Source organism: Ceratotherium simum, chromosome 2 (genome assembly GCF_057802395.1).
Source record: "Ceratotherium simum simum isolate JZ-2026a chromosome 2, ASM5780239v1, whole genome shotgun sequence".
Taxonomy (NCBI): Eukaryota; Metazoa; Chordata; class Mammalia; order Perissodactyla; family Rhinocerotidae; genus Ceratotherium; species Ceratotherium simum.
Genome location: NC_141901.1, coordinates 79,119,622 through 79,142,189, shown reverse-complemented (window position 1 = coordinate 79,142,189; position 22,568 = coordinate 79,119,622). Strand labels below are relative to the sequence as shown.

Sequence of the window (22,568 nt, the reverse complement as noted above, 5' to 3'; positions counted from 1 at the left end):
GGTAAATCTCCCTCCATGTTTGAAAAACCTATGACGAGGACTCCCAAGTACTCCTAACTCTCTTACTGCTCGGCCTGGTTGGTTCCTTGAGTTTTTATATATTTAGAGGTTTTATTCTGTGCCAGGCTCTGTGCTAAGTATTTTATGTGATTACTTCCTTGAATTCTCTCAATTTACCTGAGGTAGGTACTATTATCCCCAATTTAGAGATGAGGAATCTGAGTTTAAAAGTTAAATCATCCTCTCTAAGTCCCTCTTTTAGGTGGGAGGCACAACTAGTACCCTGACTCTGGTATGCTCCATTTCCTGCTCTCTTCAACATAAATACATCAGGCCACTGTCCATGGGGAAACACTTGAAATAAAAGAGGAAAAAGAAGATCGAGGTGAGGTTCTCGTCAAACATTTTCCAACCTATCACATAATAAAAGGAGTAGAGCAAAACTATACCAGTGGGAGGAAACTATAGGGTGGGGGGCAGATTCCAGCTCAGTATAGGGTAGAAGTTTCTAACAAACAGAGCTTCAGCAAAGGAATGAGATGCCAGGTCAAAAAGCAAACTCTGGGAGTCCAGGGGCCTAATTATTGTCAAGGATATTATAATCATCATCATACCTTTACATTTTTAAGGCATTTATCATTTATAAAGTGTTTCCGTGAATGTCATCTCATTTTGAGTTTAGCCTATGGTGACCCAACTGTCCCAGTTTGTCTGGGACCATGGAGTTTCCTGGGACATGGGACTTTCAGTATTAAAATCAGGAAAGTCCTTGGTAAACTGGGACGAGTTGGTCACCCTAGTTTAGCCCTCTCTACATCTAGGATGAGGGAGTGAGACCAAATATCATATCCTCACTTGATACAGTGGTTCTTACAGTGTGGCCCCTGGTCAAGCAGCATCTGCATCACCTGGGAGTTTGTTAGAAATGCAAGTTCTCAGGCCCCACCCTAGACCTACAGAATCAGAACCTCTGGGGTGGGCCCAATGCTCTGCATTTTGACAAGCTCTCCAGGTGATCTGATACACAATGATGCTTGAGAACTACTGATTTAATCAATTAAAAAACAGAGAGTCAGGGAAATTAGGTGGTCCACTCAAGGTCATTATAGCTAACAGCATCTAAGATTCAAGTGCAGATTTACTAACTCAAGGTAAGACAGTGCTCTTTCTGTTATCCAACAGAAGGGATTCTGAACAGTGAGGAGGTTGAATTGAACGGCCTCTAAGTTTCCCTTTCAGATGGAAGAGTCCGTGAACTCTGGGCCTCTGGGAGGAGGGCAGACTCTGTTGGCATAGCACCAGGCCCTAGCACCTGCTCATACCAGGTAGCGTCAAACTCCACGTCTCTGCACTGGTGGTAGCGCCACTTGCAGTACACTTGGGTGGCAAAGCACCGGTCCTTCACCTCAGGGAGGGTGGTGAACTGGTCCTTGATGAATCCTTCAAATCCAGACTGGGTGGTTTTCAAGACCTTGAGGCCTTTGATTCCAGAATGAATGACTGGAGGTGCTGTTTTAAGTAAAAAGGTAAGAGGGGATGAAGTTATAAACAAAACAGAGCATTTTCACTGATATCTACTTCTGAGGATCCTGGTTATTACCACACGGCATATTATGTTTGTATGAAGAACTACATCATTGCCCTTGTTTTCTGTCTCCATGCCTCCTCTGAAGTCCAAGTGATTAGGACCATGTGCCTTTCCCTCTCTGGATTCCGTGGCTCCCTGCCCCCTCATGCCCTAGGAGAACTGAGGGTCAGAGAATAAACCTCCACGTTGCAGTGAAGCCCACAGAAATGAATACCTTTCTCTCAGCTCTCTGCAGGGGTGTGTTCTAGGCCAAATTACCTTCCATGTTTTGAGCTCTGTCTCACTCAACAGGCGATCATGCCAAAAGGAGTTAATAAGCTTCTCAAGCGTAGTTCCTCTGTCTGCTATTTTGACCGCCTTTACTGGGGGTTAGTCCTCATGTTGATGGTCTACACTGGCTGATGTCTGCAATCTCCACCAGACCTTGATGGTGTCTCAGTTCCCTTGTGGTTATGAGCTCAGTAAAACCAGACAACTTCATGAATAGGTAGCAGCATGGGCCTGGCTGAGCCTAAACAGAGACTGGGAACATGAAACCAGTGACTGGCAAGGTATAGATCTGCCTATGTGCATACCCATAAAGACTCTGGGTTTTGACTGAATTGAAAAGGGACAAAGTTGGCTCATGGGACCTGTGGGAGAGAAGGGCGAGTTGAACACAATGGAGGAGATGATATGGCTCTCTAAGTGACCTCATGAGGTGAATGCGGGAGATGGAGGGGTGACAGGCATAATCTGAAGAAGCTGCTTCCTTGTGTGCCAGGTGTTCTAGCTCAGGGTCCAGGTGACAGGTGGGGCACAGAGTTAGGGAGAAGAAGATTCTCTCTTTCTTTTTCTATGTGGAACACACTGTAGCTCCAGCAGTTTGGTGAAGCCTGAAGAGAACATGGCTGCCATGTGACACACTGGGAAGCCCCAGGGTACAATGCTTACTGGAGAGCAGCATCCTTCCCAAGCAGCAGTGGCAACTGGCACAGTAAATGCTGGGCAGAGCTAGTATACTCAATGGGTGCAAGCTTCTCCCTCAGCACATGTGAGACAGCCCCTCCAGGCTGTCAGAGGGTGGGAGAGTTTGGCTGGAGACGTCCAGCAGTTTTGTAATGAGAGAGCTAACAAGGCCAGGAAAAATCAGAAATGAACATCACCATGGCCTTACTGGTATGCATAGGCTGATGAGGCTGGACATTCAGGGGGCACTTGGGTACAAACCCCCAATAGCACAGTGCCATGGCAGGATGACTAAGGTCACCGGTTTGTAATTCCAAAGTTAGTCCTGATTAATATGTATCCTTCTTGGCCTGTTGAGTATATAAATCAAGGGCCGAAGGTGTCAGGCATCACTATTTGTACATGGTCTTAGTTGAAGAACAACAATGTCACTCATGGTCCTCAATGAAAATCCAGGGCAGCTCTTAATTATCCAATGGTTTCTATCACCTGTGTGGTTTCAATTGCTGTGGTTAACTGAGGAGTTGTGGAGTTTCAGAAGTAGGTAAATAATGACTATATTTTAATATTTTCGCAGCCACGTGTGTGCATCTACCAGAGAGAGCAATGGCCAGTGGTTAGTGGCAGCTGTGCTAATTAAATATATGCTAATTAAATAAGGTGTTCTGGCCAGAGTGTTCTAGTGTAGTGCAGCAAAACAGAAATGGTAGTTGTTTAACATTCTGAAATTCTCATTGGAAGTGATATTTGAAGAAGGATCAAGAGAAAGACACCAGCAATGCCTTAATGCCTTAAGTTGATGGGGTTTATCAGATTCTACATGTATAAAGACATGGTTCTGCAAAATCAGCGTTTCTAAATTCACTGTAGAGCTGATCCAAGTGAGCCTAAGTCTCAAACCCAAGAGAACTGCAGAAGCAATCAATAAGTATCTGTTGAATGAATGAATGAATGAGTGAGTGAGTGCAACAAGATTGATTCACGTCAAGGAATAAGTATCTCACAACTAGTCTCTTTTCTCCTAGACAGTTCTCCTCCATTAATCTTTATCATTTGCCTTCCTGATCACCCCCCACCCCAACTCTAACACACAATGTGGCAGGCAGGGAGAGGGAGAAGGTGAACATTAGCTAAGAATGTCCTGACTATTGAAATAGATTTGGTTGCTGCCTTTTTCAGTCTTTATTTACTTAATCTTCACAACTCTATTATGTAGGTATTTTTATATAGGCGACTTTTAATCATTTGTCCAGTCACATGGCTAGAAACAGGCAGAGGTAGAGTTTGCACTCAGCACCCAATTATGAGATTCCATCCTTTTCTTTCTTCTTTTTTGGACCACTCCCCATCCATACAATGTTTCCTCCTTCCTTTAACTCTCCCCATTTCTTTACAATAAGTGGCCTTTCCAGGAGAAAAGAAAGTTGCCACCTCCCATTCCACAGTGTGCTTTGAGGCCTCAGACAAAGCTCTCAGCCTGAAAAATACCATCTCCATTGGTTAAATGGAAATTGAAGCATCACTTTTAAAAATGGCCCCTACATGTCTTGAAAATTTTTTATTCTTTAAAAATGTCCTATTGGAATACAAAAACCCCTTAAAGAAGTGACTCTTTAAGCCTTTATAAACTAATATCATTATTCACTTCCAACAGTAATTCCTTCTAGAAAAAAAAAACCCTATAAAAATGAAACATGGTTTTGCAATCAGGACTGGGGTTAGAATGAGTAGTGGGAACCCCTGAAGAGGGATAAAGAGAAGGTAGAGGAGAACCAAAGGCAAACTTTACCTATTTCATCTTTTCCTATACAGCTGGCCTTGACTGCCAGCATCTATGTAAGCCAACCAGACTTTGGCTCCCCCAATGATCTTAATCATAAAAGGATTCCAAACGCCATGATGTGTAGCGGTTGAGTCCCCAGCCTTGGGACTCAGATTCCCCGAATTCACTGCCAGTTTGTTTTGTGCCTCCCCTCCCCTATTTATGAGCTCTATTCCCGTGAGAAAATTACTTAACCTCTTCCTACCTTGATATTTTCATCTGTCAAATGGAGATAATCATACCTATATCTGAGAGTTGAGAGAGGTCTAAGATAATACACATAAAGAACTTAGTAGAGTGGCTGCCCCATGGGAAAGTCTCTGTAAAAGTTATTACAATGATTTTGCCACAACTGACTTTTTGTTATCGACGCCAACCACCTGTAAATATTTCCTATGTTTCGCAAAGGCTCATTGGGTTCTGAGAATTACTTCTGTCATGCCGTCCCTATCCACCTCCAGCCCCGGAATGAGATTTATTGATCTTAGGGGAGTGTCAGTCCTGCTAGGCTACTTTGAAATGAAATCTACTCTCTTGCTAGAATCTGAAAATGGAGAAAGCAGTTGCATTTTCTAATGTGTTTTGGCCTCAGTTTCACACAGAATAAAATGTCTCATGTTCCCAAAGACAATTAACTATTGCCACAGTTTTGGCAGAATGCAAACCATCTACTCTGGTGCGCTCATCATCCTATGAACAACAACAACAAAAAAAACACCTCTTCTCTTGGTGAAAAATATTTTTCCTTGGCACACATTAGACACTCCAGATGAAATCAGAGAGCTTATTTTATCTTCTCTGTTGGCGGTGCCCCAGCTCTGAGCACTGGTAAGAACCTGAGCCTTTCAAATTCATGGGCCCATCAACTAAAAATATGATGCCTCAAACACTCTAAAAAAGATTCCAATTTAGACTAACAAGAAGTAATTCAACCAAAAAGACTGTCCTTTTCTAGGTTACTTCCCATGAAACCACTTAATCAGCTTTTTTTTGCCTTCCTGCCATGGTTATGGAATAACGCAAAAGGAAAATTTTCACATTTTACTTTGCTAGAACATAATTTTTTCTAGCTTTTAGTGTCCTCCTACACACTTAACAGATTGTGGTTTATCTCTCAGAGAAGCATACATCTTACCCTTTAGCTCTCTAAGGGAAAGAAACTCACTGCAAATTAATGGAAAATAAGCCAAATTCCTTACCTACGCATCAGGTGTCACAAAGCGCAAAGCTTTACTGAGCCAAGAAAAAAATCCTGTCATGAAGAGGATAATTGCTTCCACGTTTAACACCTCCAAGAAGGACACAAATAGCTAAAAGGAGGATATTTTAAAACTATATTAAATCATTCTAGGAGAAAACCTCAAACTCGTAAAGTGCTAGAAAAAGTGAAAATCAATTAATATCATTTGGTTTTAAGAGGCCATTTAGCTCACGCTGGGAGAGTAAAAGCTCCCTCTGTGCAATTCTGGATGGAGAGAGATGACATCATCCAGATGGAAGGAAGTTTGTACAAGGAGGTGATGATCAAAATGATTTTAAAAGACCTTGTGTTTGCCAAGAACTTATCTTTTGGAGTAACTGAAGAGTGCTTTAGTCTTGATATCAAAAGGACATAAGCAGCCTTCTTAGCAATGGCCATCTCGGGGTCTCCCACTTTCCCCATCTCATTTCTTCCATCTGCCCAACTTGACACCTCTTAAATCTATTCTCCACTAGGACTTCGATTTCATCAACCCCCTTCCTTAAAACCATCCTCCTAGCCCCACTAGACTCCACGTCAATAGATTTTTTTCACTATCAGAAGACAGTATCTCTTATTTGAGATCTCTTCTCCATCTTCCATTCCTCTACTTAGCTATGCTTTGGTTGAATTTTTATAATTAGTATCAGATTGGGAGAAATTTGATCCTTAAAGAATTGTGAATTATAATTCAAATATTGTGTGTGTGTGTGTGTGTGTGTGTGTGTGTGTGTGTGTTGGGGGGATGCTCTGCTTAGTTCAATTAGTTCAAATTAATGACTCAACCATCTCAGTGACTTCAAGGCTTGGCTAAGCTTGTAGTTCACAGAGACAAATGAGAGAGAGAGTTTGAAAGATCCAGGTTCCTTATAACACCTAAACCCACAGCTTGCATCACACATGCAGAGCCTAATTCTCCACTCCGAGCTTGGGAAGTCACAAACATAACGCCAGTCATTTCTTTGGGTGAACGAATGTCTTTCTTTCTTCCAGATTCTTCCATGGAAATAGCAGACTTTGAAACAGCTAAAAGTACACTTAATGATGTAGCTTTAAAAGATCCACTAGAAAAATTAGTGTAATGAGAGCTTTACGGGAATTCTCAGGGCCTAAAATGGTGCCTGAGATTTTGTAGGCTTTCTATAAATGTTTGTTCAATTGATAAGAATGAATCCAGTTCACCAGGAGAAACCCAGTTACATAATCTGCTGGGAAAAGTCCCTTTCAGAAGTTGCATGGCTGAATGTGTGATTAAGTACATGTGTTTGAGGGGGCAGAATTCTCACCATCCTAGCCAGGCCCCCACCAAAAACCCTACTTAGAGGTTTGTAACAACAGCCCTCACCATGTGAATTGGCGTGTGTGTGTGTGTGTGTGTGTGTGTGTGTGATGATTATTTTCTTCAGTTAAGTGTATACAGCCAGGGCATCTTTGGTGACAGTGATTGTACATTGACTCACCTCACAATATCTGCGGTTTTAGTTCCTGGATAATAAGCGAATTAAGAATTAAACTTTGCTACCAAAACAGCATAGATCTCTACTCTCCAAAGAGGGACAGAGTACAAATGTCATCTTCATTCACACAACATAGGAAGATACACTCATATACGTGTGCACACACTTAAGGCAACAGATGCCTCTTCCCCTACCCTGATCCCTGCCAGCCCAGCATATCAGAGGGGCGCTGGACTCGAGATGAGTCAAGCTGGAGCTTTTGGGAACACTGCCACAATGATCACAATGCCCTGCATCTTTGTTGCTTTCTGCAGAAAGAAAAAGCTTTGGCCTGATTATGATGATTAGTTTTTCCACCCTGCAGCAGCCAGGTGACTACAATTCAGCCTGATGATAGCTCCTGATAATTCCTAGAAAGAACAAGGCTATGAAGAGCAGCGTGTTTTCTTCTTATGATCAGCAGAGCCCTATACTTGGCCACTCCACTTCCACCCCCAGAGCTCTGCTAAAATATTCTTGCAGAGGTCACCAGTGATGCCTGTTTGCCAAACTGCACACTTTCTCTTCAGTCTTCCTTTAACACAGCTTCTTAACCGACACAGACTGCTAGCTGTCCACTAAATCTATCTACTCTTCCTCCTAGGTACCTGGCTAGACTACATTTCCCGGCCGTCCTTGCAGTTAGGTATCGCTGTGTGATTGGGTTCTCTCCGGTATAAGTGCTATGTGCTTCTTTCAGGCCTGGTGTCATGCTTGATGTCTCCTCCTTTTGCTCCTCCAAACTCTTTTCCTCTCCTGATTATCTGGTACAGGGATCTACTCTCAAGGTAACCCCGAAAAGTAAGGATTAAAAATGTATGGTTGCATCAACCCAGGTTCCTGAATAACTTCCTGGAGCACAGCATGCCCCCAAAATACACACACACACACCCTGAATTGGACTTGTAAAAAGAGAAGTAAACTTCTTGTGTGGAGCCCCTACCGATGAGCCTATTTGTTACCCCAACAACTATCCCTGATTTCTTGAAATGTATTTTTCTTTTGCTTCCATGACACTACTGTCTCCAATCCTCCTATCTCACTGACCATTCTTCTGTCTCACTCTTTACATTGCCCAACCCTTAAACTGGGGAATTTTCCCCAGACCCTCTCATCTTTCCTCTTCTCCCTTTATATGTTTTTCTGGAATGCTCCTTCTTCCCCATGGCTTCACCTACTACCTACTGTTGATGGTCTCCAAATCTATCTCTATCCCTCATTCCCAAACTCACCAGCTTCCCCCGGAAGACTTCCTCTTCTCCTGTATCCTCCTTAGTCAACTCCTCCAGGACCCCGACTTCAGGGTATCTTTAACCACCCTCTTCTCTCTAACCTCCCATCCCTACTCAACCACTCAGACCTAGTAAGTACACTTCAGAAATGTCTCACATGATGCCCCTCTGCCCCTGCAGTCTCTCCATTTCTACTTCTACTGCCTTAGTTCAGACTCCATCATTTCTTCCTCTCTGCAACAAGTCTCCAAATGTGTCACTACTGCCTGTTTCTCCAGCCAGTTCACCATAACCTTGCTCAGAATTACTGAATAGTACACACATACACAAAAAGAGCTTTTCTGGATCTGTATTGTCATTCTAAATAATAATAATAGCTGTCATCTAAGGAGGGCTTCTATGTGCCAGGTACTGTGCTAAATGCTTTACATTAACATTTATCTCCTTTAATTCTCTGGACAATTGTTAAGGTGGACACTGTTATCCTCCTCTTGAAAATGAAAAACCACTGAAGTAGTGTATGTAACTTGCTCACAGTCACAAAGTTATTAATTAGTGGACCTCAAATTCAAATATAGTTTAGTCTGATTCTAAGACCTATGGGCTTAACTACCGTGCGAAACTGCCTCCAAGTTACACCAATCGTGTTAGTATGGCACGTGAGGGCCTTCAAAATCCAGCCAAAACCAACCTCTTCATCTTCTTCTCTGATCCTTACATTCTAAGAGCTAGACCCTTCGAACTTGCTACCATTCCTCAAATGCCTTGCCATTTCAACACTAAAATTATTGGCCCAGTATGGAGGTCAGCATAGACCAATGCTCAAAATCAGCTTCCCTCTTCCACTCCTTCATGACTCCTACCATAGACATTCTATTTCTTCTGCTTGTAATTTCTTTTCCCCTTCCTATGCCCAGCACATTCTGAATCATTTTTCAAAAGTCAATTAGAATACTTCCTCCTCCCCTGTTAAGCCTTCTAGACTGCCCTAGGAAGAGTTAGTTTTCTGTACTGCTTTGCTCCCATAGCATAACTTTAATTCCTTCATTATGGCCTTTGGCCCCTCATATTGCAATAAATCTATTTATAAATCTATCTCCTACTATTTATTTGCTGTGAACTCACTAGGGTCAGGGAACGTCTTACTCACCTCTGAATCTACAGCCCCTAGTATACATAAAAAGCCCTCAAAATCATTGTTGAATTAATAGTATTTCAGTGAATGACATAAGCATATTTCATAAATGCTCTCATTTTTTTAGTTAGCTCTCCTGAAATCTAATTCTAGCCCCTGCTACTATTTTACATAATTGAAAGTAGAATGAGAAATATGCTAAGCATCACAAAAATCACTCAAAATGGTTTAGAGTTGTGCTAACCAATATGGTAGCCACTAGCCACATGTGGCTATTAAGCACTTGGAACATGGTAAATGTGAATTGAAATGTTCCGTAAATATAAAATATGCACAATATTTCAAAGATTTGATTTTTAAAAAAGAATGTAAAATTTTTCATTAATAATTTTTATATTTATTACATACTTAAGTGGTATTTTGGATATATTGGGTTAAATAAAATGTCTTATTAAAATTAATTTCTTTTTGCTTTTATAATGTGACTACTAGAAAATGTTAAAATTCCATATGTGGCCTGCATTGTATTTCTGCTAGAGAGTGCCAGTTTAGAGTTTATGATTTTATAAGGGTAGTCAGTATGGTTTGGGTAGGAAAATACCGGTCTTGTGAATCAGGAAACCTTTCTTTCTCTCTTTCCTCCAAAGCCACATACCTAAGGCAAAAAGGAAAGGAAGAAGGAAGGAAGAAAGGAAGGGAGGGTGGGAGGAAAGGAGGAAAAAGAAAGGAAGTTACATTTTAACTAACAAACAGCTTAATCAATAAGTTAATATATCACATGACCACACATTTAGGGGATCAAAAAATCCTTATCTTTTCAACTTAATTCAACAAATAGTTATTCAGTCTCCTTTATATGACAATAATTTCTTAAGTGTTAATCAAACACTGAGAAGGCCCTGGCTGTGTCTAGAATTTAATACAGATGGGAAAAAATATTAAATGATAGCTAACACACTAGAACTTTCTAAGAGAAGGCATTATCCAATAGGACCCAGAATGAGAAGGGACTTATATTTTATTAAACTTATAATAGTTCTGACATTTATGACATGCTACCTCAAATTCTTACTGAAGAGAGCTGGAGAAGAAAGAGAAGGGGATACAGAAAGGAAAGGTACAGACAGGAAAGAGAAGAGAGGAGAGGAAAAGGGAAGAGAGAAAAGGAAAGGAAAACAGAAAAAGAAAAAAGTTCAGAGTCCACACTCTCAATTTATAATGATTATTACAGTTTATTTTTTATCAGGATAAAAACATTTCTACCACATTTGGCTGCGTGGTTCTTAGAGGTCTTCTAGTCTAACTTTTAGCCAATTATTGAACTCTGCTCTGACAACTTCAACAAATCAATGGAAGACAAGCTTTGGGAATCTTAATATTTGCTAAGTTCAATCATCAGTACTAATAAGGTCTGTATTGTAATTATGTTCCACAGTTAATTTTTTAAATTTCTTGGTAGTAGAAAGAATTATATAATTGTCATTGCTATTTTAAATGAGGTTCATTTTATAGTAATTATAATGTCAGTGGTTTTATTATTATGCAAATAAAATATCAGGGAAACTTGATTGTTATTTCCTAGATATTTCCTATACAGGTTATTATAACTATAGCATGGTATGGTACAAAAAGTACTGGTCAGAAAATTCAGAGATTTGGGTTTTTGTCAGCCTGGGCTTTTGTTTTTCTTCACCTCAAAATCAGGTAATAAAAATTATTTACCACCCTCAACCCCCCAGATTTGTTGCAAAAGGTATTATTTCCTTTTTAAGATAAAAAGCAAATAGTTCTTTAACGTAATCCAAAGTCGCAATGATCATTCCCATCTCACATAAAAAAGCCTTCAAAATTATCTATAGTTTCCTCGATGTTAATGACCTGAAATCACTACTGCGGAATCAATGCTTGAAAAATATTTCCTCACCGTTCTTCATCTGTTCTACCTCACAGAAGCGCGTTGCAGTGGGAGTGTGAATAAATGCGTGGACATGCTTAACTCCATTCTGAAAATCAGAAAAACAATTGTTTCCAGTAAAATTTCAGCATATGTCATAAAGCCAATTTCTTTAATTAAACTGAAAGCACAAATACGTGAGGTAACCTTTTCAAAACGCTTCCAAGGGACTTCTTCCATGTAGACTTGAACTCGGATGACATGGTTAAAAGAAGAAAGGAAATGCTCACAGATACTCATAGCAAAGGCTTCTATGCTTTTGATCTGTAAAAAGAAAGAAAAATGCTAGTGATCAGAAGTACTTGTCCCATTTGAAAATAATTTTTGAATACCCATGGAGCTCTCTTTCCTGATCAGGTGCTTTTTAGAATCAGAGAAACACAGACTTAGAAAGAATCTTGAGAGATGAATTGGTCCTTATCCCAATTTTTCACAAGAGCTCCTCAGTGTAGCTAATAGATCACCATCACCAGGTAAGACCCTGTCCTGTTTTTAAAAGAAAACTGTTTTACAAGAGAGGATGTGTCAATCAATGGATGAGCAAAAAATAACTTACATTCAGATTCCCCTCCCGGTGGGCTCAGTCACCACCTATGCCAACTACAGTACTACAGTATACTCCATCATACTCCCGTCTCTTTATGAGGCTGGCAAATGGGCCTCCCAGTTTCCCAAGGAAAAATGTTAATGAAGGACCACTTCAGCCTCCTTGCCTTGCAAACAGGCCTTCTATTGACCAACCGCAGCTGTCCACCCCCATAAAGCACCTCCTTACTTCTGTACAAATTCTTCATATTAATCTCTAGGCAATATTTTATGGTCCTAGCACAGTCTACAGATTATTTATGGCTTTGCTTATAATTAAAGTGGACTATTTGTACAGGTTTACTCAGGACAGTTCTGTTTTATACCTATTGTCCCAGAATAAGTATTAATAGCATCTTATTTCATTCCCCAAAGTGTCCTGGTTTGGAGAAGAAATTATATTGTCACTCTATCTATAATGAACGAATTTAAATTGTTTTTAACATCCAGGTCCATTCCCTCACTTTTCTGCACCTCTCACACAGTACAGGAAATATAAAAATCTGTGTTACCTGGCCTTCTACTATAATGCAGTATAGAAACCTATTTTCAATTTTTTTTTAAGAGAGCAATGCCTTTTTCCATTGCCCTGTCTATACTTGCTAGGCCATTCTGATTAACAAGAGAAGGTTCAGGATGGAGATAGGCCTTACAGAAATTATATGTCGATTAGTTTGTTCATTTCATGCATTATGGGTGTGGATTTCAGGCAAAAGCATGAGAAATGAAGCTCTGTGTTTTTTTAGACTTCTTAGCAAATAAAAACATGATCGTGAATTGCCCAGAAATCTGCTGCTGGTCCAGCATAACTTCACTCACATTTAAACCCAAGGAGGAAGTGCTAAAACATCAGATTCTATCAGATCTGAGACCCTTCTGAAGAGTACAATTACCACCATATGTGGATACTAAGTGGTCATGGAGGGGGAAAATTAGGAAGGCATTAAATCTTGGACAAACAGATTTCAAAATGTATCTTATACCCAAGATTTTCCCCTATAGTATCACCAGGAACAGAAATGGTGCTTTCTTCTTCTATAAAATGTACACCATTCTAAAAGAAAAAAATAAATGATAGGACTCAAAGAAATGCATGACAAAAATGTGTTAAGTTCTATTCTGAAATCCTCAGGGCTTTGATTTGCCAATGATCCTAACTAAGAGATAACAAGTAAATTTGTCAGATAGGATTTTCTACCTAAAAGATGCTGTCGTGAGTTGATAACCAAGAAAAGAAAACAACACGGTGATTAAAAAAAAAAAAAAAAAAAAAAGCAAGCTTTTCTGTAAGGCTGAGAATTTTAGAATAGAAAAGGAAAAATTTTTAATGGCTCACTGTAAAAATTGGGTAAAAAGTAAACAGAACTTGAAATAAGCAAGTAATATCCTCATGCTATTGTATAGTGAATCCTGCATCAGGATAGGGAGCATCTAAGAAGAAGGACGCATACCCCCTTGAACTTTGCCAAGACATGAACTGTGTTCTTCATGGTGTCTGTAGGGATGACGTCTGAGTTATCTCCATGGAGGTACTCTTTTTTGGAGCTCAGAGTAAGTTGCACAGAAGTTGCCACCTCTTTAATGCTGTGATATTTCCCATCTCGCTGAATATGGAGAACTTTTATCATATCCTTCCCATAGCCAGTTCGGACAAACTCCACCTCATCATTCTGCAATGAAAATATAGTTATCTTATTGAAGAAGGCTAAATGAAAGCAAAAAGTGAATTGCCATTTCTTTAAGCCTTAATTTTATCACATAATTATAAAAGGTGAGAGTCATAGTATGCATGAGACATTTCTATCAGGAGACAGAGTACTCATTTGAAGAAGAATGAGAGAAAAGAGAATCCCAAGAAACAGATGAATATATATCAGGTTGGCCTGGAGACAGACAGGTAGATGGATTTCTTGATAATAATAAGCAATAATAATAATTATAATTACATCCTGGGCCAAACTATTTACTCTGTCTTGTTTAATCCCTGCTAACTTAATCCTTATAACAGCTCTATGAACTAATATTATTCATTTTACAGAGGGAGAAACTGAGGTTCAAGGAGTTGAAGTGACTTGCCCTATTTTACACAGCTAGTAAAGGACAGAGCCAGGATTCACACTCAGGTGGGTTGACTCCAAACTGTGTAATCCTAACCACTATGTAAACTGCCTCTCTTATGTAAATTTTTTTTACTATGTTAACTGGAAATAATTATATCCCCCTTTTTTATAGAGAGTGACATTCTGGAGAAAATGCCCTGTGATCAATAAAAACAATTTGAAAATTGCTTCTTCTATACCTGCTGCCAGGAAGAAGAGTAATTAATGACAGGGTCCAGACTACCTTCAGGAGTGCAGAGCCAGGGCCGTCTGGCTGCAGGGAAAGCTATGCTTTTAGTGAAGAGACACTTAATAAAAGCATGGTGATTGATTCATTAGTACCCTTCTCTGAAGCTGGAGCCCTAGCTAGCAAATACGTCCATTTCCACTGCTAGGATCTACAAGACTTGTCCCTGGGCTTTACTGGTGTTTCAGAGAAGATGCAGGAAGGAGCAAAGGGACAGAAAAATCTATTTTATTTAGTATTGAAATTGAACATTAAAATGGTAATGAAACAAGGTGACAAAAATAAAAGTAAATCAAAACAACACGCAATGAGAGTCCGGGGAGGGTCACACAGAGAAGGAACCTCACCTGCTAATTGCACGTAGGCGATATGCTCAGATATGCCAAACACTGCCTAAAAACCTGTTTGCATAAAAAATCACCAGATCCCCTGGGAGGAATTTTAAAATACTAGCCAACATCAGAAATTTTTGTTATGTTCTTAATCAAAGTGGGGATGCAGAGGCTGTCTTAAATCTTGGGGATAGAGCCTGGTAGGGCATGCTGCTATTGGCCATTGAACATACCCTGAGGATTTGTAGTATCTGAATTTGGTCCTTCTTCTGTGGGAGGGACACATTTAAGGGACAACCCTTGGAGAGGCCCCCCAGAAGCCTCTGACCCAATCTTTGGGGGACTCATCTTCAAGAAAACGGTCAAGGAGAAAACCTAAAGGGCTGACTTAAAGAATCCTAATAAGAACCATGATACTGACAGGGAAAGAGGCACTGTTGTGTGGTTGTAGTGGCTTTGGAATCAGACCAGGTCCAAATTCTGCCTTGCTACTTATAGCCTTGTGGCTTACAACAAATAATTTGGTGTCTCTGAGCCTCACTTTCCCCATTTGTAGAAACGGAGATAACTACCCCTACTTGTAGAGTTGCTGGTGAATATGAAAGGCCTGGATCAGTTCCTAGTACTTAGTGGTGCAGTGAGGTCAACCCCAGCAATAGTGGCCATGTCAGGCCTGGCTGTGGGACTCAGCAGCAGCAGCAGCAGAGATAGCAGAGGGGACCTTGATTAAGGGCATCAGTTTTTGGAGTGGAGAACACTGTTGGCAGCAGCAGGAGGAAGGCTCTGGCACATCTTGAGCCACAAGGGATTCTACCTGGGGGAGGGAGGTACTTGGCTGGCTTGGGGCCCCTGGATGGTATGGGCTGGGATCCAGGACCAAAGGTCTCTGTGATCATCCATCATCCCCAGCACACAGCAGAACTCAACAAATGTTACTCCTCAGTCCCATCCCCTGCCACTAAATACCCAAGCTACAGTAGGTTAGTCTGTGAAAGCAAGTGGTACCTACGTGATACATAGAAAAATTAAATGATAGCCACCCTTCCTATCCCCACCCCTGTTCACCTCTCTAGCTTCATATCCTGCCACACCCTATTTCAAACTCGGCTTCGGCTATCCTGAGTTAATTGTGGTTGCCCAGGCTCTGCATGCTTTCTCTGCCTGTGGGCTTTTGAATTTGCTACTCTTTCTGTCTTGAACACCCTTTCTCTTCCTCACTAATCAATAACCAACCTCTTTACCTGCCTAACTTCTTCCAGTCATCCATCAAATCTCAAATGTCACTTCTACCAGGTAATCCGCCCCAGACCTTCAATTCTGGTGCAGGTGCCCCTTCTATGCACTCTCAAAATACTCTATTATTGCCTTATCAGAGTCTTTATCAAATTATATTGCAATTGCCTCTTCACGTGTCTGATTCGTTCAAAAATGGTAAACTATGACAGCTGAAATAATTTCTATCTTGGTCGCCATGGCAACCCCTACGCTCAGCACAGTACCTGGAACATAAATAGGTGCTTAATAAATATGTAATGAATGAATGAATGGTGCACCACCACCACCACGACACAGAATAGTTTAATGAAAACACTCAAAAGATTTCAACATAGGAAGAGCTGCTTCAGCTCAGACCCCAATCAGGAAGTTCCTCTTCCTGGGAAAGTGGGGAAGGCACCTCCTGCCCTCTGATCACCACAGTGTGGAGATCACAGGCACAGCTGGCCAGAGAACAAAGGCCCAGGAATGGCAGTATTGAGTGTAGAGAGTCAACGATGCAGCACAAAGTGTTCACGTTGCTAATAAGACAGAGTGCTCCAGCACAGCACAGCCGTCCTGGAGTTCATGCATGACGGGAAGGGGTCAGCACTCCTTAGCAAGCTCCTGACTAGGCCTTGGCACTCAAGCAAAGCTTGAGTAATCAGGTCTACTGAGCAATGAGTCAGAATAAAAAGGACATAACCATCTGAGGCTGGAGCAGGATGGAACAAAAATGGTGTGGGACACTGAGAGTCTCTCAGCAGGAACTGACAGAACAGATAATGGCCCCGACCAGAACTGAGGCTGTTCTCCTCAATAAGACCTCCCCCAGCTCTGAAGTCAGAGAAACCAGAAGTAGGTGCCAGAACCCTATTGTGTATAATGCACAGTATGGTGCAGAGATCCATGTCCAAGATAGCTGTACAGTTAAATACGAAGTTGGCTCTCATCTGGAAGGTGGGCAGGTAGCTGAGAGAATGGGCTCTGGGCTGTGGAGTCAGGCAGGGCAGGTGTGAATCTTTGTTCTGCCACCTATTAGCTCTGTGAATGGAGACAAATTTCTCCATCTATAAAATGAGAATAATAGTAGTGCCCATCTCTCAAGATTGCTGTGAGGATTATGTGAGAAAAAACATAAAGCACTTAGAAAAGTGCCTGGCAAAGAGTAAGTGTTCAATAAATATTAGCTATAATTATCATTGATAAATGATAATTACATGTCAAATTTTGCATCAAAGGGTCCTTCCAGTTACCATTAGAGATAAATATCCAGACTGTACACCAATCCAGAGCTGGAGGGGCTAAAATCAAAGATTGCTGCTATGATGAGGCCTACTTCTGCTTTCACACTTTGGTTGTCCTTCCTCAGGCTTGTGTGGCTCAAGGAAACAAAGTTACAAAAGGAAACTCAATTTCCTAGAGTAATACTCTGGACAAAATATCAACAGGAGTCAATCTCTACCTGGCTCTACACAAGAAAAATCTCCTTTTCTTAGGTATGCCTTGAAATATACAGGGATGGAGAATCATTACTTGCAGGCAACAAGAAAGTTGGAGTTGGAGAGAATTCTCAGAGACTTTATGTGAATCTTACGAATTTTCACTTTTGCAACGAGTTAGTGAGTGTTGTCTTATTTCCAGGCCCCAGTGAAAATGATGTAGTTGTCACTACAGGTCCAGGGGTTCTTATCCTGGAGTTTATTAACCTATAGAAGGCCCAGTGGATGTATTTGAGGCAGAAAATTACTAGGAAAGGTATGGTAAAATTTTTATAAATTTAAATTTTATTTTATTTATTTATTTATTTTTCCCCAAAGCCCCAGTAGATAGTTGTACATCATAGTTGCACAGCCTTCTAGTTGCTGTACTTATGACGCGGCCTCAGCATGGCCGGAGAAGCGGTGCATCGGTGCGCACCCGGGATCCGAGCCTGGGCCGCCAGCAGTGGAGTGCGCACACTTAACCGCTAAGCCACGGGGCCAGCCCTATAAATTTAAATTTTAAAATGACTAGAATTTTCTCTTAAGTCGGAGAAGAGCTTCTGTAAGCATCATCTCTATCTTCCATGACAGAGAGACATACAAAAGTGCTAGCTATTTAAGACCCTTCAAACATGCATAAATATATCAATTCAGTTGCAGCATGCTGTGATAGAGGGAAGAACTGTACACGAGACAGCCTCTCTCTCTGTCTTTGGAATGTGCTGGAGAAGTTCTTCTAATTCTCTGCCCAGGTTTTTCCTTTGCCTGGCTATTTTCTTGGGCATTCATGAACAAAAAGATTTCAGAGAAAAATGTTCAACTAATATAAGAAAAGGGAGCACTCATATGAACAATCTTAATATCACTTCGGTGGATCTTAATACATAATAATAATAACAATAATGGTGAATAATAATCTTAGAGGCAGCTGGTATTTTTTTGGCTGCCTATGATTTACTAAATGTCAGATTGAAAAATATTGATATCTAGTAGAAATGTCATGTTGCTTTCAGCTGTAGAGTGGCTTATTTTTGCTATCAAGGGAGGATATGCGCTGAGTTATGTTCAAAGTGTGACTCTAAAAGGATTTGTCAAGCAGATGTTTCAAGAACAGTATAACAACTCATACGCATAATTATGGTAGAAAGAAAGGGTGACCTGTTACCTAATGAAGATTCCATTTATAGGTGCTCACTTATTTTCATACTTGTGCCTATTACAAAGGAAGAGAAACTCATCACGAAATGCCAGGAGAAATCCTAACTTTTTTGCCAGGCTCTCCTCAGCACCAATAGCGTTAGGGCAGAGAACTGGAACAAGGCCCTCAGGAGCCTCTAGGATTGGGCGCAGGAAATCCCACAACAAAGAATTGATGGAGAAATCCAAAAATGTGGTTGGAAGAAAACTCTACGAAAATGCACACATTGAAAGATATCTCTTTCCAAATGTTTAGACTTGAAAATAAAAATAACAGTAGCAACCATTTAGTGAGGGTTTGATATGTCAGGAAATTTGCAAATATTATTTCCTCTAATCCTTTACAAGAACCCCGTGCAGTAGGTATTACTATCCAAGTTTACAAAGGAAGACACTAGGGTTAGCTAACCTGCTAAGGTCACACAGTTACTAGGTGACAGAGGCAGGAGGACAACCCAGCCCATTTGCCCCCAAATGACATGCTCTTTCCCACTACATCAGAGTCCCTATATCCCATTGATGGTCAGCCCCTCCACTCATTAGAGAGAGAAAGGAAGCATTCTGATACCAACAGAAGGAGAGAAAAGGCCATGCTACTACAGAAACTTGTATTTCTATACCATTTTTAAACTTCCCACCCATTGAGACCTACATTATCTTATCTATTTCTCACAAAAACCCTGTGATTTGGTGGAAACAATCCCTATTTTAAAGTAAACTAGCTCAGAGATGATAAGTGAGCTGCCCAAAGTCACACAGCTAACAGGCAGACTAGAATAGTGGAAAGAGCCTTGCTAAGATTCAAGAGTCTTATTCTACTTACACTATACTAGGCAGAACTTACCCAACACTGAGAAATGCCTCTTGCCCAATCCATCACTTTTTCTAGCATTTTAGTCATTTAAAAATTACAGGAGAATTCTAAGCTCAGATGGATTCTGTGTTTATTGCAGGGATGTTTAAGCTGTGAAGTAACGGGAGAATCAAAGGGTGATTGCTCTTTGGGGCAGGATGAAAATTCAGCTTCATGCCTTCAACAACAGGGCACTACATTTGAATTGAACATTGACTTCTATCTGCATAAAGACCGTTGAAAACATGAGTGATGTAGGCTTATTTGTGGCCATTAAAATCCTATCATCAAAGGACTATTTTCAGTCCATCTGTAAGGATAAGGAAATAACTGTGTCATGCAAGAAAAGGAAACAAGGTTGGAAGAAACCAGCATTTAATGAGAGCCAGTTATGTACCAGAGGCTTTGCACACAGCATCTCACTGAATCCTGACAGCACTCTATGAAGTAAAGATCATGAAGGTACAGATCATGAGTCTGACCTTTAGAAAAGGAAGCTGACACTCATGAGGTTAAAGGGTCAAAACCACGTGGCTAATGAGAGGCAGGGCCAGGTATGGAACCCAGGTCTGCCTGATTATTTTTACTATAACCAGCTGCCTCCCTAACAGAATATTATAATGAAGTTCTTTAAAATGGGATTTTACCTACATACCCACTTTTGTTTATTTCTCTGATTAGATTTAATTCATTCTAAATTCCACATAACTCCAAAATAGAAGTCTCTGAAAACTTTTTTATTCAATCCATACATTCACCTACATTTATTTAGCTCCTTCTAGGTGACAAGCGTGGTGGTACGTGCTAGAGATACAATAGCAAACAAGGTAGACACTGTTCTGCCCTGATAGAGATTATACACTAGGACAAGTTTTCAGTAAAGAATCAAAGAGTTAGTATTTTAGGCTTTGAAGGCCATATAATCTCTGTTGCAACTACTTAGCTCTGCCATTATAGCATAAAGTAGCTATACATAATACATAAATGAATGGGTGTGGCTGTGTTCCAATAAAACTTTATTTACAGAAACAGGCAGTGGGCCAGATTGGGCCCACAGGAGTTTGCTGACCTTTGCTCTCTTGAGGAAGCCTCAGAAAAGTACCAAGTAATTAGAAAACATTGTAATAATTATTCTAATTGAAAAAGTACAGTGAGCTCTGGGACTGTGCAGGGACACTGAAGCCAGACTGAGACAGAGATCAAGGATGGCTTCCAGGAGGAATTGGCATCCACAAAGCCACCTGAATGATGAGTAGGAATTAACCAAATAAAATTCTCTGGCCTTCTTCCACTTATTCTACTTATATTTTCCTTTAACTATATGTCTTATGAACAATTCTTTATTTTACAAATATCTGAGTCATTTTGCTTGTCTCATCCCTTCTCATCAAAATAATTCAAGTCTCTTCCCCTTCTTCTTGCAACAAGTATGTCAACTTTTTCCTTCAGTCTGTCACATTCTAGATTTTACTTGGTAGTACATCAACAATCTTGCAAAAGTTTGAACAAAAACAAGTCAAACATGGGGCTGGCCCCATGGCCTAGTGGTTAACTTGGACATGCTCTGCTTCAGCGGCCTGGGTGTGGTTCCCAGGCATGGACCTACACCACTTATTGGCAGCTATGCTGTGGCGGAGACCCACATACAAAATAGAGGAAGATTGGCACAAATGTCAGCTCAGGGTGACTCATCGTCAAGCCAAAAAAAAAAAAAGAAGAGGAAGATTGGCAACAGATGTTATCTCAGGGCGAATCTTCCTCAGCAAAAAAAAAGTTGAACTTAGATAAATTTTATGGTATGTAAACCATACCTCAAAAAGCTATTGAAAATAAATAAATAAAGCCAGCAGTCTGACTCCCAGGAGTCCTCACAGGATGACTGAACTTTAATGAAACCAGCACAGACCAGGGTCTGGTCCAATTTTATCTCAGTCTCAAAAAATTCTCACAGATAAAGCTTCAAGGAATATGAACTCATAGCCAAAAATCAAAAGTACACATGGTAGCAAGGTATTGTGAGAGAGAGTCATAGAAACAACACATAGCAAAGTCTGATCTGCAAAGACTTCAGATATTGAAATTATCAGACACAAAACATAAAATCATATATTGTATCATATATATGATAAAATCATATATTGTTTATTTTTATAGAAATAAAAGATTGAGCATATCTTCTTCCTGAGATAGAGCTTATCTTCTCTTGAGCAAGAAGTAAAGAATCATAAGAAAAGACCAAGTAAATTTGAAAAAGAACCCAATAGAACTTCTAGAAATGCATTAACAAGTGAATTAAGAAACAGATTAAACACAACTGAAGAAAGAATTAGTTATTTGGAAAATAATTTATCAATTAAGGAATAGATTCATGTTGCCAAAGAGAGCATTAGAGAACTGGAAGAGAGATCCAAATAAAGAATCAAGGATTAATGTTTATGCACAGGAGATAGAATATATGAAAGAAACATAAAAGGTACTAGAAAGATATGATAAAGAGAATGTGGAAGAGGAAAAATTCAAAGATATCAAGACAGAGATTTTCCAGAATTATTGAATGAATGAATGCAAACCGTCAACCACAGAATAAGAAGCCCATTACCAAGTGAAGAACTCTTCATTGTTCATTATTCTTGGCCAAATTACAATGAAGACACTTTCTACTATTTTTAGAGGTAATCATGTGAAGGTGACATGGTATTTTCATAATATTGTACTACTTGGGCTTCAAAGGTAGCTAATATTGTAAAAAACATTCTGTCCAGTTTGCATTTTCTCCATCCACCAAATTCACTGTGTTTCTTTCCACAACATTACTTTGCTATTTTCGGTAAAAAACTGGGACACACTGAAAACTAGAGTTTAGGGTAATGTTGAAATCCATGGAGCCCCTCAATGTCCAGTACAGTGTTTAACACCTAGTGATTGCATAAGGAAGGTTGTTGACTGAGAATCAGCATGATCAGGTCAGCAAAATTGGGAGATAAGAAAGCTTATTGAAAGCAACATCTGAAAGAAAGTAACCTAACGGCATTTTTCCAGACCTTGAAATAAAATTGGACTTAGCAAAGTCCATCCTAACACTGATGTTCCCCATCCCAATCA

General features: G+C 40.2%; 1 protein-coding gene across 1 annotated transcript in view; it reads right to left on the bottom strand.

Annotated features, from left to right (window-relative positions):
• The window catches only part of LOC101407785 (uricase), a 92,041-nt gene that overhangs the window by 5,562 nt on the left and 63,911 nt on the right, over nt 1-22,568 (bottom strand). The window contains exons 6-9 of the mRNA XM_087448352.1: nt 13,452-13,670; nt 11,563-11,679; nt 11,386-11,464; nt 1,323-1,509 (exon numbers count right to left, since the gene is read on the bottom strand). Of these exons, the coding sequence (XP_087304478.1) occupies nt 1,323-1,509; nt 11,386-11,464; nt 11,563-11,679; nt 13,452-13,670 (602 nt within the window). The remainder of the gene's footprint in view (nt 1-1,322; nt 1,510-11,385; nt 11,465-11,562; nt 11,680-13,451; nt 13,671-22,568) is intronic.